At 43.4% G+C, this 21,362-nt stretch overlaps 1 protein-coding gene across 1 annotated transcript in view; it reads left to right on the top strand.

Annotated features, from left to right (window-relative positions):
- The first annotated feature begins 7,012 nt into the window (after positions 1-7,012).
- grapa (GRB2 related adaptor protein a) overlaps positions 7,013-21,362 on the top strand; it is a 28,288-nt gene continuing 13,938 nt past the window's right edge. The window contains exons 1-3 of the mRNA XM_041956718.1: positions 7,013-7,377; positions 11,843-11,940; positions 13,276-13,395. Coding sequence (XP_041812652.1) covers positions 7,300-7,377; positions 11,843-11,940; positions 13,276-13,395 — 296 coding nt within the window. The 5' untranslated portion in view covers positions 7,013-7,299. The remainder of the gene's footprint in view (positions 7,378-11,842; positions 11,941-13,275; positions 13,396-21,362) is intronic.

The raw sequence follows: 21,362 nt of genomic DNA, 5'->3' as shown, positions 1-21,362 counted from the left end.
CTAAAGCCAGGCTACACGTATCTCCTCCTCCAGAACATGGCGGGCAGAGTGGGAGGTGAGGCGGGGGGGAGCTGGGAAGGGTGTGACCAAGGCGGCTTGACTTGCCAGGGGTACAGAGAGCCCCTTCACTCCCCACTGAAAACAATAGTCATCTCAGGAAGTCATTAATGCTGCGTTACACCAACAGGCATGGCCTCTTTCAGAGTGCCACATAGAGTCACCATCATAATGATTCATACATTTCATCCAAGTTTTCACAGGAAAACTTGCAATCGAGTGGGGCTGACTGCTGGGAGAGCACAACTATGGGATGTCACAGTGCTGGTTAACAGTCAGTCCCCCTTTAAAACATGGTTCTTGCCTCTTTAGTGACTGAACAGACCTCTCAGGTAAACCATGTGAACTTCCTTTTTAGAGAAAGTTGTACCAGCTACACAGAACAAAATAAGCTCATTACACAAGCAAGCGCATGTCGTGATTTGTCAATGCAAAGGGTAGCCGTGTATGCGTGTGTGTGTGTGTGTGTGTGTGTCGACACACCTGTAACACACACAAACATTGCAGGACAGCATTCCATCACTTCTCGCTTGTGTGCAACCGTCTCCTCACACAGCCCTCGCACATTTCAGACACACATGCATATCCCACGGCTGTGTATTCAAATCAGCTTCTATGAATAGACATGAAAGGTTCCCTGAAAAGTGTACAGTGAGCCATGAATAGACAACTGCATGTGCAGATGGAGAGCGTGGTGCTTAAAAATAGATAGAGGTAGGGATCAAAATGTCACAGATTTACATCTCTGCCAGCTCAGAGAGAAAAGTTGGCGACACCTGAAGTAAAGTGTGTAGATAGCCAATGGGGATTTTTATTTTTTGGCTTCCTATTAATATGCCGTATCTCCTGGCTGGCAGTGACATTTTATTTTGGTCTTTTTCTCCTTTCAGCCTCTGCGTCTTTATATAGAGTATCTGACTTGAGCTTCACTCCCTCTGCTGTGTTCAGAGCACAGGATAAGCCGAAGCCAAGCTGATTTAGGCGTGTTTATTGGTCTCTGCGTGAGACGGAGAGAAAAAAAGATCCTAGTGCGAACAGGCTGTTTAAGCAATACTTTTTTGTTATCAGCCACAGTAGTTTTAGTAAAGCTGCTATTTGCTAATCAAGATGCTAGAAACACCATTATATTGCATACATATATTAGATTTTGACAATCTGTCACTTAGGAAATAAATGAAGTTCTACTTTGTGGTTACTGATTATCCACTAACTCAAAATCAAATGATTTTCTAGCCTTGTGTTTTAAGTACTGATAGTAATCCAAACCTGGCAACCCTTCTCACCACTGGATCATCTTTTTTCAAACGTGAATTCATGGGACTGTATGGAACAGGAATCTGAGCTGATGACCCATCACATCAGACTTAAAGGGATCCAACATGAAAAACAAGTCCTGAAACACACTAGAACAGTCAATATTTAGCTCAGATATGATCCTGTTCAGAAGAGGATTACGCACCAAAGCTGGTTTGTTCGACAACACCAGAGATGACAGGAGGAGGGCATTATGGTTCAAGGCTGGGTCTGATTGCTGATTCAAGAAATTATTTTGCAAACAGCACATACGGCATGAATGTAACACAAAAAAAATTAACCTCTACATAAAAGAGCATTTCTCAATGCCTGATATCACCTTGTCTCATAGTTAGTGCTCTGTTATCATGTCTGCCTGAATGTTATCACGTTTTCCCCAGTGCATTATTAAGCCCATCCGAGCTTGTGCAAACCTGGACTGTGCCATTCCATTGAGGGAAAAATATTATAAATTGTCAGTGACTGCATTAATATTCTGGCATGTCATACATGAGGTCATATCATTCCCCTGCAGGTCCAATTTCAACCAATAGAGGTCAGGAGTGTTCCACTTTTTATCATAGGACTCGCGATCAGAAGGTTTATTGCAATGTCAAGGCAACTTCGGAGGTCTTTCTAACTGAACCCTTGCAGCCATGTGTGTCCTTTAATATGTGATTAGCACTGGTTGCCCTTGATTTAAAAAGTCATTAAGGCTAATTAAGGCTAATTAAGGCTAACACTACAGCCTGATTACGTTCATATAACTACCCCCCTTCACAACACTCATTCCCTGCTAGAGACTCACTAGGTCCTTAGCTGCACCCTTTGGTGTAAAGCACAACCAAGGTAATTCCTGGTCTCTTTTGCATCAGACAAGTAGTGTGAAATATGTTTTTATATATATATTGTAATTTATCTCTTAAAACGTTTAAACCTGCTAAAAAAAACCTACACTGGACCCATATGCGCACAGGAGCAAACTGCCATTATCGTCCATCTCCACTTCTTCAGACTTTAATACATGAATCAATATGGTCAAAATAACAGAAACACATGAAAATAAAGTAGTCCTACAGTGAACTCCGATCTGGTGAAGCTCATAGTGTTTGCCATATCACGTTCACATTATATAATTGACTGTTATGTGTCACACGCAAGCTCATCAGGCACATTCTGCAGTAAATCACAGTTACAAAGGCAGCGACACATGTGAGTCATATCAATCAGCCGTATGTGTGAAATTTACAAATGTAAAAAGAGGCCTGATCACTGCATGAATAACTGGTGCACAAGTTTTGAAACCTACAAAGTTATGCATGTGGAAAGGGGGAAAGACTGGCGGGATTCAGTCTGGCCTGCAGTGGAACACATGGTTCCAGACAGAGCAGAAATAAGCAGAAAGGCAGAGGAAGACGGAAAGCATGAAACAGGATAATGTATAATACCTGCCACTTCTGCCAGATTATTAGCCAAATCTTTTCACACATGCAAATGGTGTTATGCTCGCACGGGGCTGGTGCAAGTTCTGACTGAAGAAGGTAAGCAAGAAGAAAAAAAGCGCTCAACAGCTTCAACAGTTGACATTCACTCATTTATAGCATGCATAGCCCACCTGTTTAACTTCAACCTTTAAGTTACCAACAAGTTACCAAAGACTGAATTGTCCAGTTTCCTATTCTTGTAACTGATAATGGAATATATATATATATATATATATATATATATATATATATATATATATATATATATATATATATATATATATATATATATATATATACCTGGAAAGCTATAATTCAGGGAATCTCAGGGAATCAGTCAGTCAAACACACATTTTTGTCTTAAAAGTAAAATCTCAGTGTTAATTTATCAATTGGAAACATTTTTTCCACAGCTACAGGAATTCTGATTGTTTTGCATCCACTGTGTTTCAGTATCACAGCAGACACTTCTATCCTTGAGGAACTGCTGATGCAGAAAGAGGTCAATCACGTTTCACACACAAAAAGAGGCACCTGAGAGTAATCATTTTTTATGTGCCACTAAAATCTGCAAGGGTGGGCACAACAGTAGGCCTGCACACATTTAACGCTATAACGTCGTCTGTAGGGTTTCTCTGCTGTGCAGTCAGCTGTTCAATTTTTAAATGAACGATTCCCGCTTTTCGACTCTGCTCGGCGTGAGACGGAATCCAAAAGTTTGTCGCTGAATTCACAAAACTCCTTCGAGCCAGCTTGCGTCATGCCTGCCACTGGTGGGCAATCGCCTCCCCTGGTGCATGCATGTTTTAAAAAGCGCTGCAAAAGGGCCTCTTGAAGGCACCTATCAAAGATAAAACACAATGTAGTGGGCTATATGGTGGCCCAAGAAAGTGTGACGCAGTGCCCCCTAGTGTGCCCTTCCAGCAGAGAAAACTGGTGCAATGGCTTGTGGGCCACCCTGAATACATGTGTTTTTATATAGAGTTGTTGTAGTGAGAATTTAAATCTCACTGTCTCTGCTTAATCTTAACCAGAGCTGGGAACTTTTCACCAGAAATGCATCACGACTTTCTGTGTGCTGATGCCCCACCGCATGCAGCTGATGCCCTTTTGATGTTTTTCTGTGTGCTGGTGCCCCCACCGCATGCAGCTGATGCCCTTTTGATGTTTCCTTCCTGTGTCCCTCAAACAGCCCGAGCATGACGCTGTTGCCTGCTGTTCGATGTATGTATTACAGTGAAGAAGAGAAGAGGTGTGGATGTTCTGAATCTGAATTCCTAGTGAAGCCAGTGAGAGAAATGGGACAGAGAAAAGTTTCAAGGGGGCGATATGATGTAAGGAGGGCGTATGAGAGGGGAAGAGAATCACTGGACTGAGACGACTGACATTTTTTCTGAGCGTGGTAACAGAGAAGAAGAAAAAGCGAGGACAAACTAATGAGACACGAACCGAGCCTTCAGTCCAAACAGATGGAGAAAAAGTATTGTCGTTTTCTTTGAAGGGAAGTTGAGAGACTTTGTGCCCACCTGCTTTTCCGCCGTTGCCCACTTGCTTCCGCTGACACACACACACACACACACACACACAAACCTGTTCACCAGCTATTTCATGCCCTCTGCATCAGTGACCCTGACAGGATGAAATGTTAGCGTCACTCAGGCAGAAAAACACTAGCTTGCATAGTAGATGTGCTTGTGTGCTGTGGGACACACAGATGCATCACAACTGTAGGCCACTGAATTGTGTTAATACAGATTATGGGATGGCAGCAAAACATTGCACGCAAAAGCTCATGTGAAGACTTTGCAGTAAAAAAAATAAAATAAATCAACAATGGCAATAAAGCCGCTTCATGAGAGTGTTCACACTTGCTGTTCAAAACATCCGGCGCTGTCTTGGCTGGAAATGGGCACAGGAAGTGATGTAACTGTATCGGCTGAGGGAATCAAGCAGAAGAAAAGGGTATGAGCAGTGAACACCAGCGTGGCTGAGCAGACAAAGAACAGAACCACCTACAGAAAATACAGAGAAACTAAATCCAAAGAAAGAACAAAAGTGCCGCCTACACTGCTTGTTTGGCAAGTGAGGCTGGGAAGTGGCACACAGAAACACCACGGCGATGACCAATTAGCACAAATGTACATACTGAAATGAAAGGCATTCGTACAGGTGGATGCACATCTGTACAGGTCGCACTGACTCTCCAGAAATGACAGCTTTGATGCTGAAACAAAACATAACATACGAACAAAGTACAACGATCTGCAACGAGGCGCCTCCCGGCTGAGGTGCCGTACATGCCGTCATGCGTAGGAACTGACGGGAAATCATCACACGCACAACGAAGGGGAAAAAGTAACGGACGAGAGTGTACTTTGGCCCTCGAGCTGAAAGGCAGTTCCACTTCCTCTCCTCCTCTTCCTCTTCTATTCTTCCAGCACCGCACATCCAGCCGTCCTCCCTTCCTCCTGCAGACCCTCTTCTCATGGCTGACTCAAGCGACCAGCTGACCGGGGATTTCCTGGACAGGTCATGCTATTGAAACCACAGTCCGTCCATGTTTTCCTGCCGTTCTGCTTAGTCTTGTTCTATTTAGTTCTGTCCATTTTTCTCTTCTCTCTGTCTCACATATGCAGCAGGCCAGCTAACGCAGATTTAAATCAATTAAATTCAAAGGGAAATAGTTCTTTAGAGTCCCAAGAATATGTATATATATTCTTAAATTATTGTACCGCAGGATAATTTCATGATGAATAAATAAAAACACATAACTCCAGATTCAGAACAGTCACAGACGGCAGCGACATTTCTCATGACATTTTTTGACGAGGCAAAAGGGCGAATGCTTCCTCATCCTGTGACAGCTTGTGGCCTCAGTCTGCAGTTTGAAAAACTTAGACCTCATAAATAAGAGCTGAAGTTTGTTAGTTAGAGAATAACCAACCTTGTAAAGTATGACATGTTATGCGTTTATGCGGCATTCTGCAGTTTTCAGAGCAAGCCTGACGACTTTTAGGGCTAACTCACAACATGTGGGAAAAAATAAGTGACATTAAATGAGATAATGATTTATGGGTCGACACCACAGCATGTAGCCTGCCCCGCTGTAGATTTTGATGTAGAGTCACTCAGAGGACCTGGTTGGTTTCTTGACATGTTGATCCGTCAAACCAGTGGCTCGATCAACGACGATGACGTCTCAGACCTGCAGACTTTTGAACATGAATTTCTGTTGAAAATCTCACACGTGAAATTAGGAAAATAGATTGCATGTAGGCTTTTGTTACACCCACAGTATATCTGTGATTTTCTCTCATCCTGAGTGTGTCCCTCCAGAATTGAATTTTTGTTTTTACTACCCACTAGTTCCGACTTTACTCACGGGAATTTTTTTGCAGCAGTGGATTCAGCTCAGTGAAGATCTACAGCGCGTTGGGATAGATGATCAGCCAGCCGCTGCTGCTGCCAGGCTCACGCCCATAAGCAAGAATACTTTCATATCTTTCATTGTTTATTTTTATTTTTTATTTTTTTTATGTGCAAAGGCTCACGTAACATTTTTGCCATCTGGTGTGCGTGAAAGTTTGTGATTGGTGGCGACTCTTCTTTCTCACTGTTCCAGCATGCATGCATCTTGAATGCAACAGAAGCTCCTGCAGAATTGTAATGCAGCATGTAATTATAGATGGGGGAATGGAAAAAGGACATGGCCGTTTAACCAAAGGGGAAATCAAGCCCTTGTTATAGGTGCTCGCCCAACAGCTACTTGATATGAACTTAAATCCATCACTGGAGCTTCATGAATGGCAATCAGTCATCTAAATGCTTTCATTCTGGGGTGAATTACTGGTTTACTTCTCACTTCGTCTTGACCTTTTTCGCTCACTTTTCACTCCGGAGGTGTGAAACTGAAGCAGGTTCGCACGATGGCAGACGTGTAACGACAAACCACACGGACACACACAAGCACACGCAGGCAAGTGATCAGAGAAGCTCACACACCGAACCCACAGAAGCCGCACCAACTGTGTGAGACAAATATATACACAGGAAGTGCCTCCCACTCCATCGCCCCTACTGCTCTCTCTCTCTCTCTCTCTCTCTCTCTCTCTCTCTCTCTCTCTCTCTGAGCGTTACTCATGGCAGTGTGTTGCCGAGCAGCAGCCAGTCGTGTTTTTCCCCTCGCCGAGCTCACTCTCTCTCTCTCTCATCCTCTGCTCTGACTCTCTCTCGTGCTCTCTGGCTCAGCGGACAGACGAGACCTCTCCTCTCTTGCTCCTCTTCTTCTCTTCCCTTCTGTTATATTCATTGCGTCCTCCTCCTATATCTGTTTCTTTCTTTTCTCATTTCTCCCTCTGTGCACCCCCCTTGCCCCTGTGCCAGGGGCTTTAGTGGGGGTCCCAGAGTGTGTGTGTGTGTGTGTGAGTGAGTGAGTGAGTGAGTGTGTGTGTTGGGAGATTTCGGCATGGAAGCAGTGGCACTTTATACGTTTCGTGCCACAGAGGGCGATGAACTCAGTTTCAACAAGGGAGACATGCTCAAGGTAAGATCTATCTATCTATTTATCTATCTATCTATCTAGACATACATACATACATACATACACACATAAATATACATCACATGTCTCACACACGTAGCTGTACTTATGGACCAATACAGAGTGGCCAACAGATTAGCTCCCTCTCTCCCTCTCTCTCCTTCTCTCTCTGCCTCCGCTGTGATAATTACAACAATTATAACTTCATCGTCTGCAGCTCTTGACACTTTGTGTCCAGGTGCTGCTATTGCTGACTACAGACAGTACAAGAAACCGGCCTTGACATCTCCAGCCTGTATTGAATATTACAAACATTGAAACATTTTTGATTGGCGGCTGGAACACAGTGTGGGACTCTCTTATCGAAACTTCCACAGCTTTAAATGTGTTTGCGTTGCATCCTATGCCAAAAATTCAACTACCTTAAAGAAATTGCTTGACCTTTTTTTATTATTATTATTTTTGCTGATGCGAAGATTGATGCCACTTTAATGCTCTTACTCTAAATACTGTAAGGAGTTGCAGCCAGCAGCCAGCAGCCAGCCAGGAGGGAAAGAGAGGGAAATAGCTTGCCTGGCTCTATCAAAAGCTAACAAACCTAACCACTAGCGTGTATAAAGCTCACTAATTAACACTTATATCTCTTTTGGCATGAAATGATTGGCATGAAAATCCAAGTGTAAAACCTGGGGTGGTATGCTAGGTGGCTGGGACCAGGAACTTCCTGGAGTTTCCTGGTTCCACAAGAAACAGTTCAGCACTTAAACCTATAAAACAACGAACTGACATCTGTACACTTCAGGCTAGTCATTCCCCCCCTTTTCCAGCCTTTGTGCTAGGCTAGGCAAACAGCAGACATAACAGCTGTATCAATATTCTCACATAACTTTTTTTTCCCCCCCAAATGACAAACTACCAGACAAACAAACCAGTCAACAGGATGCAAAAACATTTTTTTTCTTAAGCTACTGCTAAAGTATTTTTCAGCAGTGCAGTCCTGAGATCGTTCCTGCACAGCTGGAAATTACTGTAGTAGAAAATTGTCCCTCTAATACATCAGCATTAAACCTCAGATTTAAAGAGCAAGAGATTCTCTCCAGACTTAGGCTGTGGCACCAGCTGTTTGACGGTCTTAACAACACACGGACAAATTAATGGTAGGAGACACAGCGAGATCAATTTCTCCTCTGGTATAAGCCTGAAATAACCAGAATGCAATTCTTCTGCAGGACAAATTTAATTTCAGGGGCAGCTCTAATTTCTTCTTGTGTGGAAAACCCCTTTGACCTCATTATGATATTACTATGGCCACTTGTACAGATATATTACTAGTTTGAGCCTGTTCTCAGCTGGGTTTCTGAAAGGCATTCTGGGAAATGTTGGAAATCACTCAAGGTAGAAGTAGATGAGGCAGGTGTAGGAAAAGACCTCATCACACACACAAAAAAAAGCCATGACACATATTTGATTATGTCTAACAGGATAATAATGCCTGAGGGTGGACTTTACCTTTAATTGTATGCAGCGGGCTGGTATATTATTCATCCCAGACAGAATCTGTTCCAATATTAGACGACACATGAATAAAGCAGCTTCTCATTTATGCTGTCTGCAAAGTCATTTTCTCGGGGAGTCTATGTCTGACGCAGCCAGAATGAGGCGACATTTAGTTTTGCTGCCACGTGAGTGCATTGGTACAGTAAATAAATGTGACTCTCAGGATCCGTGTGCAGATATCACTCGCTAAAGTCTTTTAAATCTACCTGTAAATCACAGTGTAATTAGCTGTTGGCTTTAGTCAGCAGATTGCGACATAATACTGCTCTTATGTTGACGGCCGGGTCAACAGTATCAAAGTGAACTCATGCTTTATGGCCTCAGTGACGCATTAGCTGTCACTAAAATGGGACCGACACTTAAAACACCGCTCAGCTAATGTGCCACTTTTTCTGTTTCCCACTGGGATAAACTGCCGCCTGGTCTCAGCCAAACAGCTCCGGTTCAGGCGTGGGTCAAACAATACCTTTGAATAATATTTCACATTTGTTCATTCCTGCTTGCAGTACCAGATGGCCAGAGCGTTACATTGCCACAACTATATGTGTGTGTGTGTATATATATATATATATATATATATATATATATATATATAGATAGATAGATAGATATATATATATAGATATATATATAGATAGATAGATGAGTATGTAGATACTATGTGGATAAAGCTGGTGGGATAAAAGCAAGAAGATTTCTTGTGCAGTAGCTGCATGGAAAGGGATCGATCGCGCTGAACAGACTGCAAATAGCTTCATAGTTAAATAAAAAAAACAGTCGCTCTGACATTCTGTTTAAAGCTGGAAGCTGGTGCGGCCAAGTTTAACACCAGGGACTCAAAAGTAGAGCGCGAAAACACGCGTTTCTTTTGTTCCTCCAACCCCGACACTCCGAATGTGACAATCTGGGACTGAAATTGGATTTGGATCGTGTGACAGGCTCCTCTGTTACTGGCAGCCTGTAAAATCATAGGGAGTAGCCAGGTGGTATGCACAAGCTCGAGTAGTTTTGAACACGATCTCACAATCCTCAGTCTCCTCAGCTACAACATGTAAAATATCTGAGTTGCTGAAATTAATGTATTATTATTTTCACTTGAACAAAACATCGTTCCAGGCTGTATTCATGGTCGAGGCACGCAGGTACAGAGTGTCACCTGACCCGTTTCAGCCTCATTAAGAGCTTTGTTCAGATACTTAAAATCTTGTGCAGATGTTCACGTCGGAAACGCTGATGCATTTAGGGCTCATGGGATTGTTATTTTAAGGGTTTATTATGTAATTGTTAAATCCATTGGTGTGGTCTGGAAGGAGCTGAGACAGTCACAGCTGAATCAGTGGGGGTGGTCATGGATAAACATCCTAATCGTACATATCCTGAATACACATGGCGATGAAAGAAAGAAATGATTAATGGATTCCACTGAGCTTAGACTAACTTAGGCTGTGTTCTTTCCCGAGCAGCAACATGTTTTTTTTCCATGATGCAGGAAGTTTAAAGCCTTATTTGACTGCAGTTTACTGTTAAATAAATGGTGCTGCACTGATGATTCAGTGTCTGCAGGAAGCAAAGAAGAAGAAGAGGAGGAGCTGACTGTGTTGCAAATTACAGACCTGTAGGTGAATTTGTAATTCACCTCTAGCAAAGTGGAACAAAGAGGCGAAATCAAAAAGGACACAGAGAGAGCGTCGCGGCCGTTTCAGTTCAAATTGTGGTGAGGAAAGTTAACATCTGTGGGTCACGGAGTCAGAGTGACGGATTATCTGAGGCTGAGGCGCAGCGGGTTGAATAAATAATTACAGACAAGAGGAAACATCCACTCGGACAGCGCAGAATGGTTTATTAAACTGCCTAAAATATAGCTGGGGGTGTTCAAGTCAAACAAAATGTTGTTTGTCTGACATCGAACAACTGATTTAAAGGGCAATCACTCACTTCTGCGATTGAACAACGATTGATGCTACGAACAGTGAATTATTACGTAGCCTGCAACACATTTAAAGCTGCTTGTACAAATGCACAGTGAAGCCATTAAAATAGATGGTGCATGAAATGAAGCTCCTAAAGGCAGAGAGGGGACATGACAACTTTTTGGCAGATGGGAAACATTGCCAAAGGAGCTCTTCCATCATGGCTGCATTTCAGCCGCGCACGTTTTAACGATATGCCACACGTTTCACTTGAGTCTAACTGAGGAAACGCAGCAGCGGAACGTGCTGGACCTCAGCTGTGCAGGTAGAGATAAAGAAAACACGGGGTTCTTAAAACAGCAGAGCAAACAAAACAACAGCTTAAAATATCAAAATGACAAGGAATGCCACAGCTGGATTAGAATACTAAATGAAAAGTGACAAGCGAAGAGGAAAAACAGCAACAAGGCTGATGAAAAAAGACGACGCAGGTAAATATTAAAGCAGTTTAACCGGAGCATATCGGGCGACAGTGTGTCTCTCACATTTATAGACTGTCCTCCACTGCCCTCATCAGCCCCACTGTCCCTCAGCTAAAAACTGTCCATCAGAGGAAATCATTTAACATCACCTGCCCCACCTCTCTGCTCTTCTTCAGCACGTCTGCTCAGTTATGTGCAGAGCCAAGATGTGTGGTTTAATGAAGTTCAGGTCGGACATGTCAGCTGGTCCTCGTGTGCCTAATCATGGAACCGTTTGTGTGGCACTTGCCAGTAAACTTGTGCGCTTTGGAAGTTGTGAGTCGAGGCCATCGGTTCACACGCAGACGAATGAATGAAAGCCACTGTGCCGGATAATAGAAGAACAGAGGCCTGGCGAGGAGATGGATATACAGCGAGCCACAGAGAAATGAAAGCGGCCTTTCACCCGATAGTAATAGCCTGCGTCAACATCATTATGGGCAATATTTCATCTGTGTTCGTGTGTGTGCTCGTTCCTAGATCACCAACATGGAGGACGATCCTAACTGGTACACAGCTGAGCTCCACAACAGAAAAGGCTTTGTGCCGAAAAACTACATCAACCTGCGGCCACACGCGTAAGTGCACACACACACACACACACACACACACACACACACACACAGTGAGTGTTTCCATCACTTTTGGGGACATTACAGAGACTCTGAACACTTATCCTTACCATAGCCAAACTCCAACCCTAACCTAAATGTAACCTTACCCTAATCTCAATCCAAGTCTTCAGCCTGATATGCATTACGGGGACTTGCGTTTTGTCCCCATAAGCAAGTCCCCACGATGTGTACAATGTGAGTGATAAACGCGCACAAACACACACACACACATCTTCAACTCATCTGTAAAGCACATGAATACATTTCACACATCCAGCACTGGTCTATCTAAACAGCTCATCAGTGAGTGTGTGCAGCTCGGGGGCGTTTTCTGCTCTGGTTTGGACATCTGCACTCCGGCATAAGGCTGCCTACCCAAAGGGACACACTCACTAGCTGCCTTACGTAATCACACATGATACAACCATGTGTGTGCTCGCGCGCGTGTGTGTGTGTGTTTACAGTGAAGCTGCTGGTACACCCTGTATCTCCATCAGATGGCCATGCACCAGCTGGGCTCTACTTTTTCGCTGTGACAAAACCCTAAACCGACAACGCAGCCATTAAAGCGGCTCTGGCTCGTTAATGAACGCGTCCAGTTGGAATCGCTGTGGAGAGATGTGTTGTCACTTGGGATGTGTGTCAATGAGTGTTTTTTTTCCCTCAACATTTCAAAGAGCCATGAAATAAAAATCCAAAGTTCTGACCTGCTGACCTTAACAGAGAAGGCCTTACAATGTGGCCTCCGTATTGGATGTGCTCGCTCCTCACATGAGTCATCAAACTGACTGCAGTCGCAGAGCGCAGGTTCAAGAAAGCAGAACATCATTTATGCAAACCTTGCATCAAAACAAACTGCTATACTGAGCAAGGCTAATGAGAAAAAGAAAAAAGAGAAATGACACTATTACTTACGCTCCACAGCTGACAACTGAAATCCAGCATTTTGGGATTTGTTTTGCGTGCATATTTAGCAGCGCATTTAAAAATAACCTCACCAATGTGCTAATTTTACTTTTTTTTCCCCTTCACCCTCAACTTCTCTTTTATTTTCTCTGTCAGCACTGATCTGTGCAGTTGTGAGCTGCTTTTCTTTTGAATCCTCATCACTTCCACCGACAATGCAAACGTCAAACGTTAGCAGACGGCCAAACTAATTCTTTTCTCAAGTTGAAGTGTGCAAAACTGTATCGTAGCTGCACAGACCCCTGAAGAACACAGTTCATATGCACAACACAGTGACCTCAGTGACTCGTTCTCCCTGTCTTACATGCTCTTACTTTCCTGTCTGTCCTCCAGCTGGTTTGCCGGTCGTATATCTCGCGGTGTGGCAGAAAGTCGACTCAGACACAGGGAATGTGGGGCTTTTCTGGTCAGAGAGAGCGAGAGCGCCCCTGGAGAGTTCTCCATGTCCGTCAGGTAGGAGATAAAGGATTGTTTAAGGATTCATATTTTGCATATGCATTTTGCATATAATTTTTTTTGCACATGCATGCATTGTTCTGAGAGTTTCAGTTCATAGGTTGATTTTTGTACACCACTTTGATCTATGCATTCTCTATATATTATTCTTAGTCTCTATGCATCCTCTTATTACTGCAAACAGATCTGTTTCTCCTCAGGGATCATTAAAGTTTCACTCCATCTCTTCTAATGCAATCTAATTCAATTAGCACATCTATGTAAACATATACTGTATGCACAGATGCACACGTCCCCGCACATGCGGCATTGCACGCTAGAGTTTATTCATTAATAAAATTTTAAACGAGAACGCATGAGTGTGTGCGTGTGGGTGTTTATGTTGGTGGCAGGGGATCAGAGGCGCAGGCAGAGGGGGAAGGCAAATAGGATAAGGTGTTGGGCGGAGGGAGAGGGAGGATCTGCAGCCCCTCTGGCCCGATGTGAGCTAATCCTGTCTGGCACAGCGCGGCATCTGGAGCTGCTGATGGGGCCCGATCGGTCGTCTTGTCGGGGGATGGCGGTCAGGGATGCAGCTGAGGCTTGGTGCTGTGCTCCTGAGGGCTGCGTGAATATTGGAAGTGGGGAGTCTGGACGTGTCGGGGGTGCGGAGTCTAAATTTTGGCACAAAAAGCCAGACTTGGAACTCAGGGTTGGCTCTTCTCTGGGCTGCAGGAGCTTGTAAGATGAACTGGCTCAAGTCAAGGGGTTAAGAGTTGGATTTGTGGGTTGCTTTATGGTTGGTTGTGTCAACGTCTGGGCATGATATCTCTCTTCCAGTGGATTGAGGACAGGCCTTTGGAAGCATTAACACAGGGAAGGCAAGGAAAAATAAAGTTGTCTGCATTAAGCGAATTAAAAGGGGGGAAAAAGGGTGTAAAACAGGTTTGCCAAGAGGGGACAGAGAGGATTTTAATGCTACTTGTTTCCTTGGCTGTCTGTTGATGTCTCTCTGGCTGTTGTTACTGGATGGTGGAGCAGCTTGAAAATTGGGTCAGGTGTTTGTGTGTGTGTGTGTGCGTGTGTGGTCCTTGCAGTGCTGACAGCTCCCCTGTCAGAGGAGACGTCCTGACAGCAGCAACTGTGAGAACTTCAGTCCCGGCTCAGCTCGGTCCGGCTTTGACGTCAGTCCGTGAAAATCTGATCCGCTTTCACAGCCACGGCTGCAGCCAGGAAGGGAGTTTGTTCCGTAATTGACTGGAAAACTGCTGGTGAAGTTAAAAATCATGCAAAACTGTGAATGCGGTGTCAAGTTAAACTATACGTTTGTGATATTTTCATTGAAATGAACATCTCTTGCTATTAAAATAGCTCTTTGGAATCTTTTATACTTTTGTATATGTCTTTGTTAAGATAATGTGACTGGTATTACATGGATATTTGGTTGTGATGAGAAGGTTTAATTGTCAGGAGAGGCAGCGTGATTGTTGAAATCACCTGACTCCATCATGTATTTCATTGTTTTAAAGGTAAAGTTGTTAGCACTGGGTCTCACTTTGACATGTTGTGGTGACTATACTCCAACAAAATTATTTGTCATAAGCAGTCGCCCCTATTACCTCTTTTGTATTTTCATTTGTTCTGGTGTTGCGTTTCTCAGGCTTCATTTCCAGCACAAAATAAAATTTAATTAACCATCGGAGCGCAGTTACATTCCAGTGCATTCAGATTAGGAAAAATGCACACTTGGGACAAGGTTTTAGAAACACTGAAACCATAACTGCACGCCCCCCCCCCAACCCAGACATTCATCACAATGCAATTTTCAGTTAATCAACAGGTTCTAAATGCTTTATTGAGTCAAAGAAGAACGATAAAGGAACATTTAATTCTTTACTTCAGTCACCAAATTTGTAGATGCATAATTTCCATTGGACAATGATTAAATTGAACTCTGCCGAGCAAAATAATAACCCTTTTATTTGTTTATTTATTTATTTGGAGCCTGAAATATGTGAAAAAACTATATACTGGAACCAGCCTATGAGATATCCGCCAATGCAGATTGCAAACTTGATGCATCTTTTTACAGCCTTCAGAAAAAACAGCGGGGACACGACCTCAACGTCCCCAATAATGGCTCCGACTGGGGGCTTTTAAGGTGACCAGTCTTTTATTGGAAAATCACTGATAAAAGCATTCTGTGGTCTGAATTTGAGATTTATTGTCCACAGACAGAATAGAGGGGGGCTTGCTTAAGCAAAGTTTTTGTTCGGGGTATTTTTTGAAAGGTGGTTATGGATGTGGCTGGGGAGTAGATTCATACTGTGCCAGTGAAACTGTCCCAATGGGTTATTTAGTAGCTTATTTTGGGAAAGTGGAGCAAATTGATGCCAACCTAGACTTTTACAGAGAGAGATGAGGAATCCATTTTGCTTAGCCGGGCTTTCACAGCGCTCTTTGGCTCAGCAGCACATCCACCCAAAGGATGTGTTTGTCTTCCACAATGCTGTAATATAGATCTATTTTGAAAAAAAAAAGACCTGAGCTACATCAAAATAGTTAAAAGGCAGTATTCCTGGTCCCATTTGTGTGTGTGTGTGTGTGTGTGTGTGTGTGTGTGTGTGTGTGTGTGTGTGAGTGTGTATTTTTCAGACTTTTGCCCAGAAGAGAGACAACTTTCACTTTTTCTCAGCTGTAAAGTCTCACTTCCTTGTTCATATTCTGCCTCAGTCACCATCAGTGCTTCCACCTACACGCACAACTCACAGCTGAATGTAACAACTGTAACAACTGAGCACAGCCTGTGAGTCATAAAGCCAGGAAATCAGTAACGGAGGCAAAGGCAGATGTTGAGGGAAAGGGGATCCATCAGAGAGTTACAATAATTACACATATCCATACATAACTCGCTTTAATTTATTTCAGTTGTACAGCTCTGCGATCATTTTGTTTATCTCTATCTCTTAACTCCTCTCTATCTCTCCTCCAAACACTATATATAAACTTGATGTGCAGACGTCACTTTCTTTTTGACTGCTGGGTTGTTTCATCACAGCTCAGTCCTCTTTAACGCTGTGGTGGTCAACCCACACACACCCACACACACATCTGTTTTCTCTGTTGCCTTTGTCTTGTGTCAGGTGAAGGTCATGAAGAGCACAAGATGTTTTCTTTGCTTTCACAGTTTGATTTGGTTTGTCTGAACCAAACGTCTGTCAACAACCTTGTGTGTGTGTGTGTGTGTGTGACAATGGTGCCAGTGATATAGAGTGATGACAATAATATCAGCACAGATACATCTGAAACCTTGTTTTCTTGGTCTTACATAAAATCCTCAGAGGTGCTCTTGAATGTGGAAGGACTCAAAATCTCCCACTGAGAGAAAGGAAAGCAGAGTTCTGCTGCTTGCACTGTGAGCAACAAACTGCACTTTAAAGGGGACTAATGTTGCCTGGCGACATACTGTAAACCTGCAGGCTGAAACGGGCAGACTCAGCCGTTTGTCTCTCGCTGTGGCATTTCAGCTTGGATGCCACCATTTTTGACAAGGCCAGATATCACTGACTCATGCTTCCAGTGGCTGATGGCTCACGCAGCAAGCGCTGAATCAGGCTGTTCATTCAGTTTCCTCGTCATCAGTCATCATTAGTCTCCAAAGAGGAACCATAAAGGCAACTGACTCTTTGGGTTATGCTTATTTTACTGCTACATAATCTCCATTGAGCTTTCAGTAACACACTGCAGGTTCAGCGCCTCACGATTGTCATCATTCATCATCATGTAACCATCAAATAAACATACAGTTGTTTAGTTTAGCTGGACAAATGAATGCAAGGTGGAGAAAATGTGGCAAAAATCGCATGATAGGGTGAAGAAGTGAGTCAGTAAAGTTATGCAACACCATGTTGGAATAAATACACATTGCTGGCAGCAGCAGCTTCATTTTCTTCAGGTGGGGATTCTACTTTAAAGATTTTAAAGATTCCCTCGAGATCTATATAAAACACTGTACTTTGACCAGTAATGTGTTTCTGATACAATTTCTATGATCTTGTTAAAACCCTTAAAATTACGTCTACTCCTGCTTCATCATCTGCCGAATCTATGATTTTGCAAATATGTGTCAGTTCTGACACGTCCAGTCCAAGCCCAGTTCCTCCTTTACTTCTGTCGTAAGTGCTGCTGCCACTAGAGGTCTCCACTCAACAATAAGCCTCAATATGCGTCATGATAACCTTCTTGCACAGACGACCGTTTTTCCAGTGAGGAATGGATGGTCATTTCACATGTTTAACTCCCTCACAGGAAATGACTCCCACTTCACTGTACAGCCGTTCTCAGTGAAGGATTCCACATCACGCTATTTGCAATGCCACAAATCCTGCTCGTAGGTCCGTCTCTTTAAAACTGGATTCTGAGAAACGTAAAAACAGGTGTCAAACTCATTCTGTACAGCGAAGCTCAGACATGCAGCTGTTTGTGAGTGCGGGGGGACTTAAAGTTGTGTTCATTCTTTATGCACTATTAAGCCACTGAAACAATCGTTTGATATTTTGGGAAATTCACATATTACCGAGAGTCAGATGACATGTCTATATGTAAGCATGTCTGTACTGTAAATGTGAAGCTGCAGCCAGGATAGTGTTAGCTTAGCTTAGCATGAAGTTTGGAAACAGCTAGCTTGGCTCTGTTCAAATGCAACCGAATCCACAGCTCTGAAACTCACTAATTAACATGTCATACCTCGTTTGTTACATTTGGACAGAGCTAAGTTAAGTGTTCCTCCTGTTTCAAGCCTTTGTGCTAAGCTAAGCTAACCGGCTGCTGGCTGTAGCTTCATATTTAGCGAACACACATGAGACTGGTATCGATCTTCTCATCTGACTCTCAGCAAGAAAGCAAACAAGCTAACTATTAAAAGCTGTTTGCATATGATGAAAAAATAAACTGGACGATTTGGAAATATCGCTCATGATGTCATATTTGACAAAATTTGGAGTACCCATAAAAACTATAGTATCTATTTATCTTTTATCACTGCTGCTACTTTTGCAATGACCAGAAAAGTACATCTCCTTTTTCATTTGTCCAATTAGACTTTCACAGCTTGCTCTCTAATACCACCGTGCAGAGACCAAAACGCAATGGAGAGAGACTTGGGAGGGACATAGACATAAATACAGAGAGAAATAGAGAGGAGAGGGGAAAATATAAAGAGAGATTAAGAGAGACAGAGGGAAAGAGCAAGCAGCGTCTGCAGATGAAACAGACAGCAGAGGGAGAAGCTTATGGCGGGTGGAGGAGGAGGGGGGGTGCATGATATAACTTTTTATTTCTCCGTTGTCTCATATTGACAGTGGAGCTGAAATAAGACCAGCCAGTCCCCTGGGAGATCAACCCTCCAGAGGGTCTCCTCCTTTCTTCCCTCCATTGTTTTTTTTTCCCATTTAGTCTCTCCTTAGCTACTCTACCCTCAGCCTTTTCTCTCTCTTCTCCACTTCTCTGGATCTGGTGATGGAGTGGTATATAAAAAGCCTTTTAAAACACATGAATAAAAGCAATCGTGTGTCATAAGATCATAAACGCATTCTTTTGTTCGGCTTTAAAGGACCTCGCCTTCATTTAGCCGACTTCACATCCCACCAACTTAAAGGAACATTTTTAGAAATGCACTTATTTGCTTTATTGCCTAAAAACTGAGCCAGTTGATACCTCTCATGTCTGTCTGTTGAATGTGAAGCTGCAGCCGGCAGCAGGTTAGCGGCTGCCGGCTGTACCTTCATATTCGCTGTCTAAATATGAGCGGTATCGATCCTCTCCACTAACTCTCAGCGAGAGAGTGAAAAAGCACATTTCATAAAATGTCAAACTGCTCTTACCACACGCACCATCCCAAAAATGTGTGAACTCTGCTATCACGGGGTTCGCATGCTCACAGATATGAAATTATTATGATGCTAGCATGGCTAACTAGCTTACTCAATTCGCCATAGGCTGGTCTGGCTAGTTTGAGCTGCAGGAAGGTAGAAAATGTTAACTCTGTGGGCTCGAACGAGACTTGCAAAGTGCTTATAGTGCTACTTTTTCCGCGGCTTAAGCAGTGTCAGCCTAGCCAGAGGGTCTGTGATGTTACTTAGCCAGACAACCTGTGGCTCTTTGGCTCCGTCTGCTGAGACTTAACAAAACGGATTAGATTATTTCTTTCCTTGAAGCATGTCTGGCTCCGACAAACCCTTATATAACCACTCAAATCTAAATTTATTACAGGAATTCCTTTATTGCTGTTAAAAAGGTGCCAGTCGCTGATATGGGCTCCGCCTCCTGAAAATGGTCAACCAATCACAGCAGCCTTGTCTGAAACCAATCTCATCAGTTCGTCCTAGTTTTCAGAATCACTTCAGGGCTTAAATTCATAGTGTGAGGAGTTGGAATGATACAAGCTATGGAGGGATGGTGTCTTTTCAAAAGCAAAAAAAACTAATCTCTGCTTTACTACGTGGAATCAGCGTCTGTTTAGATAGATGGTTGTTTTCTTTATGATGATAACCGACTGGAGAAGAAACTCTATATCTGCCTCTCTCAGCCTCATATCACTTCTGTCTGAGAGGCTTATTGAACCATCAACACACTTTCGACTAAATTGCCTCCACCAAACATCTTTTATCATTCTTCCCCTCAGTCGCTCCATCTCAGGCCCTATCTCTGCACCCTCAGCGCGCGCACACACACACACACACACACACTTCCTCCTGCTCTCATCCATCCATCGGAACAGGTGACGGCGATGCTTTATTGATGCTGCAGGAGGAGCTGAACCTCTTCCTCACTTACATGCTTGGTTAACAAAATCACACACATGCACACACTCACGGCCACTACGCTCAGCCTGTGACACATGAGATACGACCACCACACACACACACGCACATGTAAACACTGATGGAATCGGTGATTTGTATGGGCCGCCACACGCTCTGATAACTCCTTGACACGACCCTCCCTTGCTGACACACACACAGACGCAGTCAGTGAGTTAAATTGACAGCTTGAGGTGTCAGTGTGGCTGTGTGAAGTATTCCAGACGTCTGCAGCGGTTTAGAAACCGAGCTGCAGATTAGAGAGGGGGGCTGGCAGGATGAGGGACGGAGAGAACAGGGGAGTGAGAACATTGATGGAGAAAGTGGAAAGATAGATGGACGGATGACCTTCACGCATCTTGAATTGTGCTGGCGCGGAGTAAAAGTTTTTAAAAATCCTCATCTGGAGCGCGTATCGCTCGCTGTGCGTTCTCTCTCTGCATCTATTTCATTTTCTCTCTTTCAATCTTTTCTCTGTTAATCTCTCTCTCTCGTTTCCTTTTACTTGGAAAAGGAAAATAATCTCTCTATCGCTGTGGGCCTTAATTACACTGGATCAGGGAGATGAGAGGGCACTTGGAGAGCGCTTTGTGTGTGTGTGTGCGCGTGTGTGTGTGTGTGTGTGTGTGTTGAGACAGATGCTGCCTGTGTAATACACACTGGTTCTCTAATGTCTCTGGGTAATAATTAATAAAAGAAAAACGTCTAAACGTCATCGCATTACACTGATATAGCCACAACGGTACATCTGCTTTCCCTCCCCCTCCTCTTCCTCCCTCTTCCCTTCGCTTTTACAAACCACTGCTGGTAATTGCTCGTCTCACTTAGAGTTTGCATTCACCACAATGTTCAGTGATCATAAGGATGTAAACAACGCTCAGTACGAGGAAAAGTCACCTGTAGTTTTTATTAAAAAAACCATCATTCATTGGTCATGTGAGCTTGTCATAGCATGGAGGAGGCACGCTCGAGCTTTGGATTTGAACATTTTGTGGTTTTTATTATGATTGCCTTCTTGGATTTTTTTTCCCACGGTTTATCTTTAAATGTGGTCTCAAAGTGCATTAGTTTGGTTTGTGTTGTGCCCCTCTGGTGGTGCAGAGGTGGAGCGGTGCTCTGCACTGC

The sequence above is a fragment of the Chelmon rostratus genome, chromosome 17 (genome assembly GCF_017976325.1).
Source record: "Chelmon rostratus isolate fCheRos1 chromosome 17, fCheRos1.pri, whole genome shotgun sequence".
In the NCBI taxonomy this organism is placed as follows: domain Eukaryota; kingdom Metazoa; phylum Chordata; class Actinopteri; order Chaetodontiformes; family Chaetodontidae; genus Chelmon; species Chelmon rostratus.
This window is presented reverse-complemented; position numbering and strand designations above follow the sequence as displayed.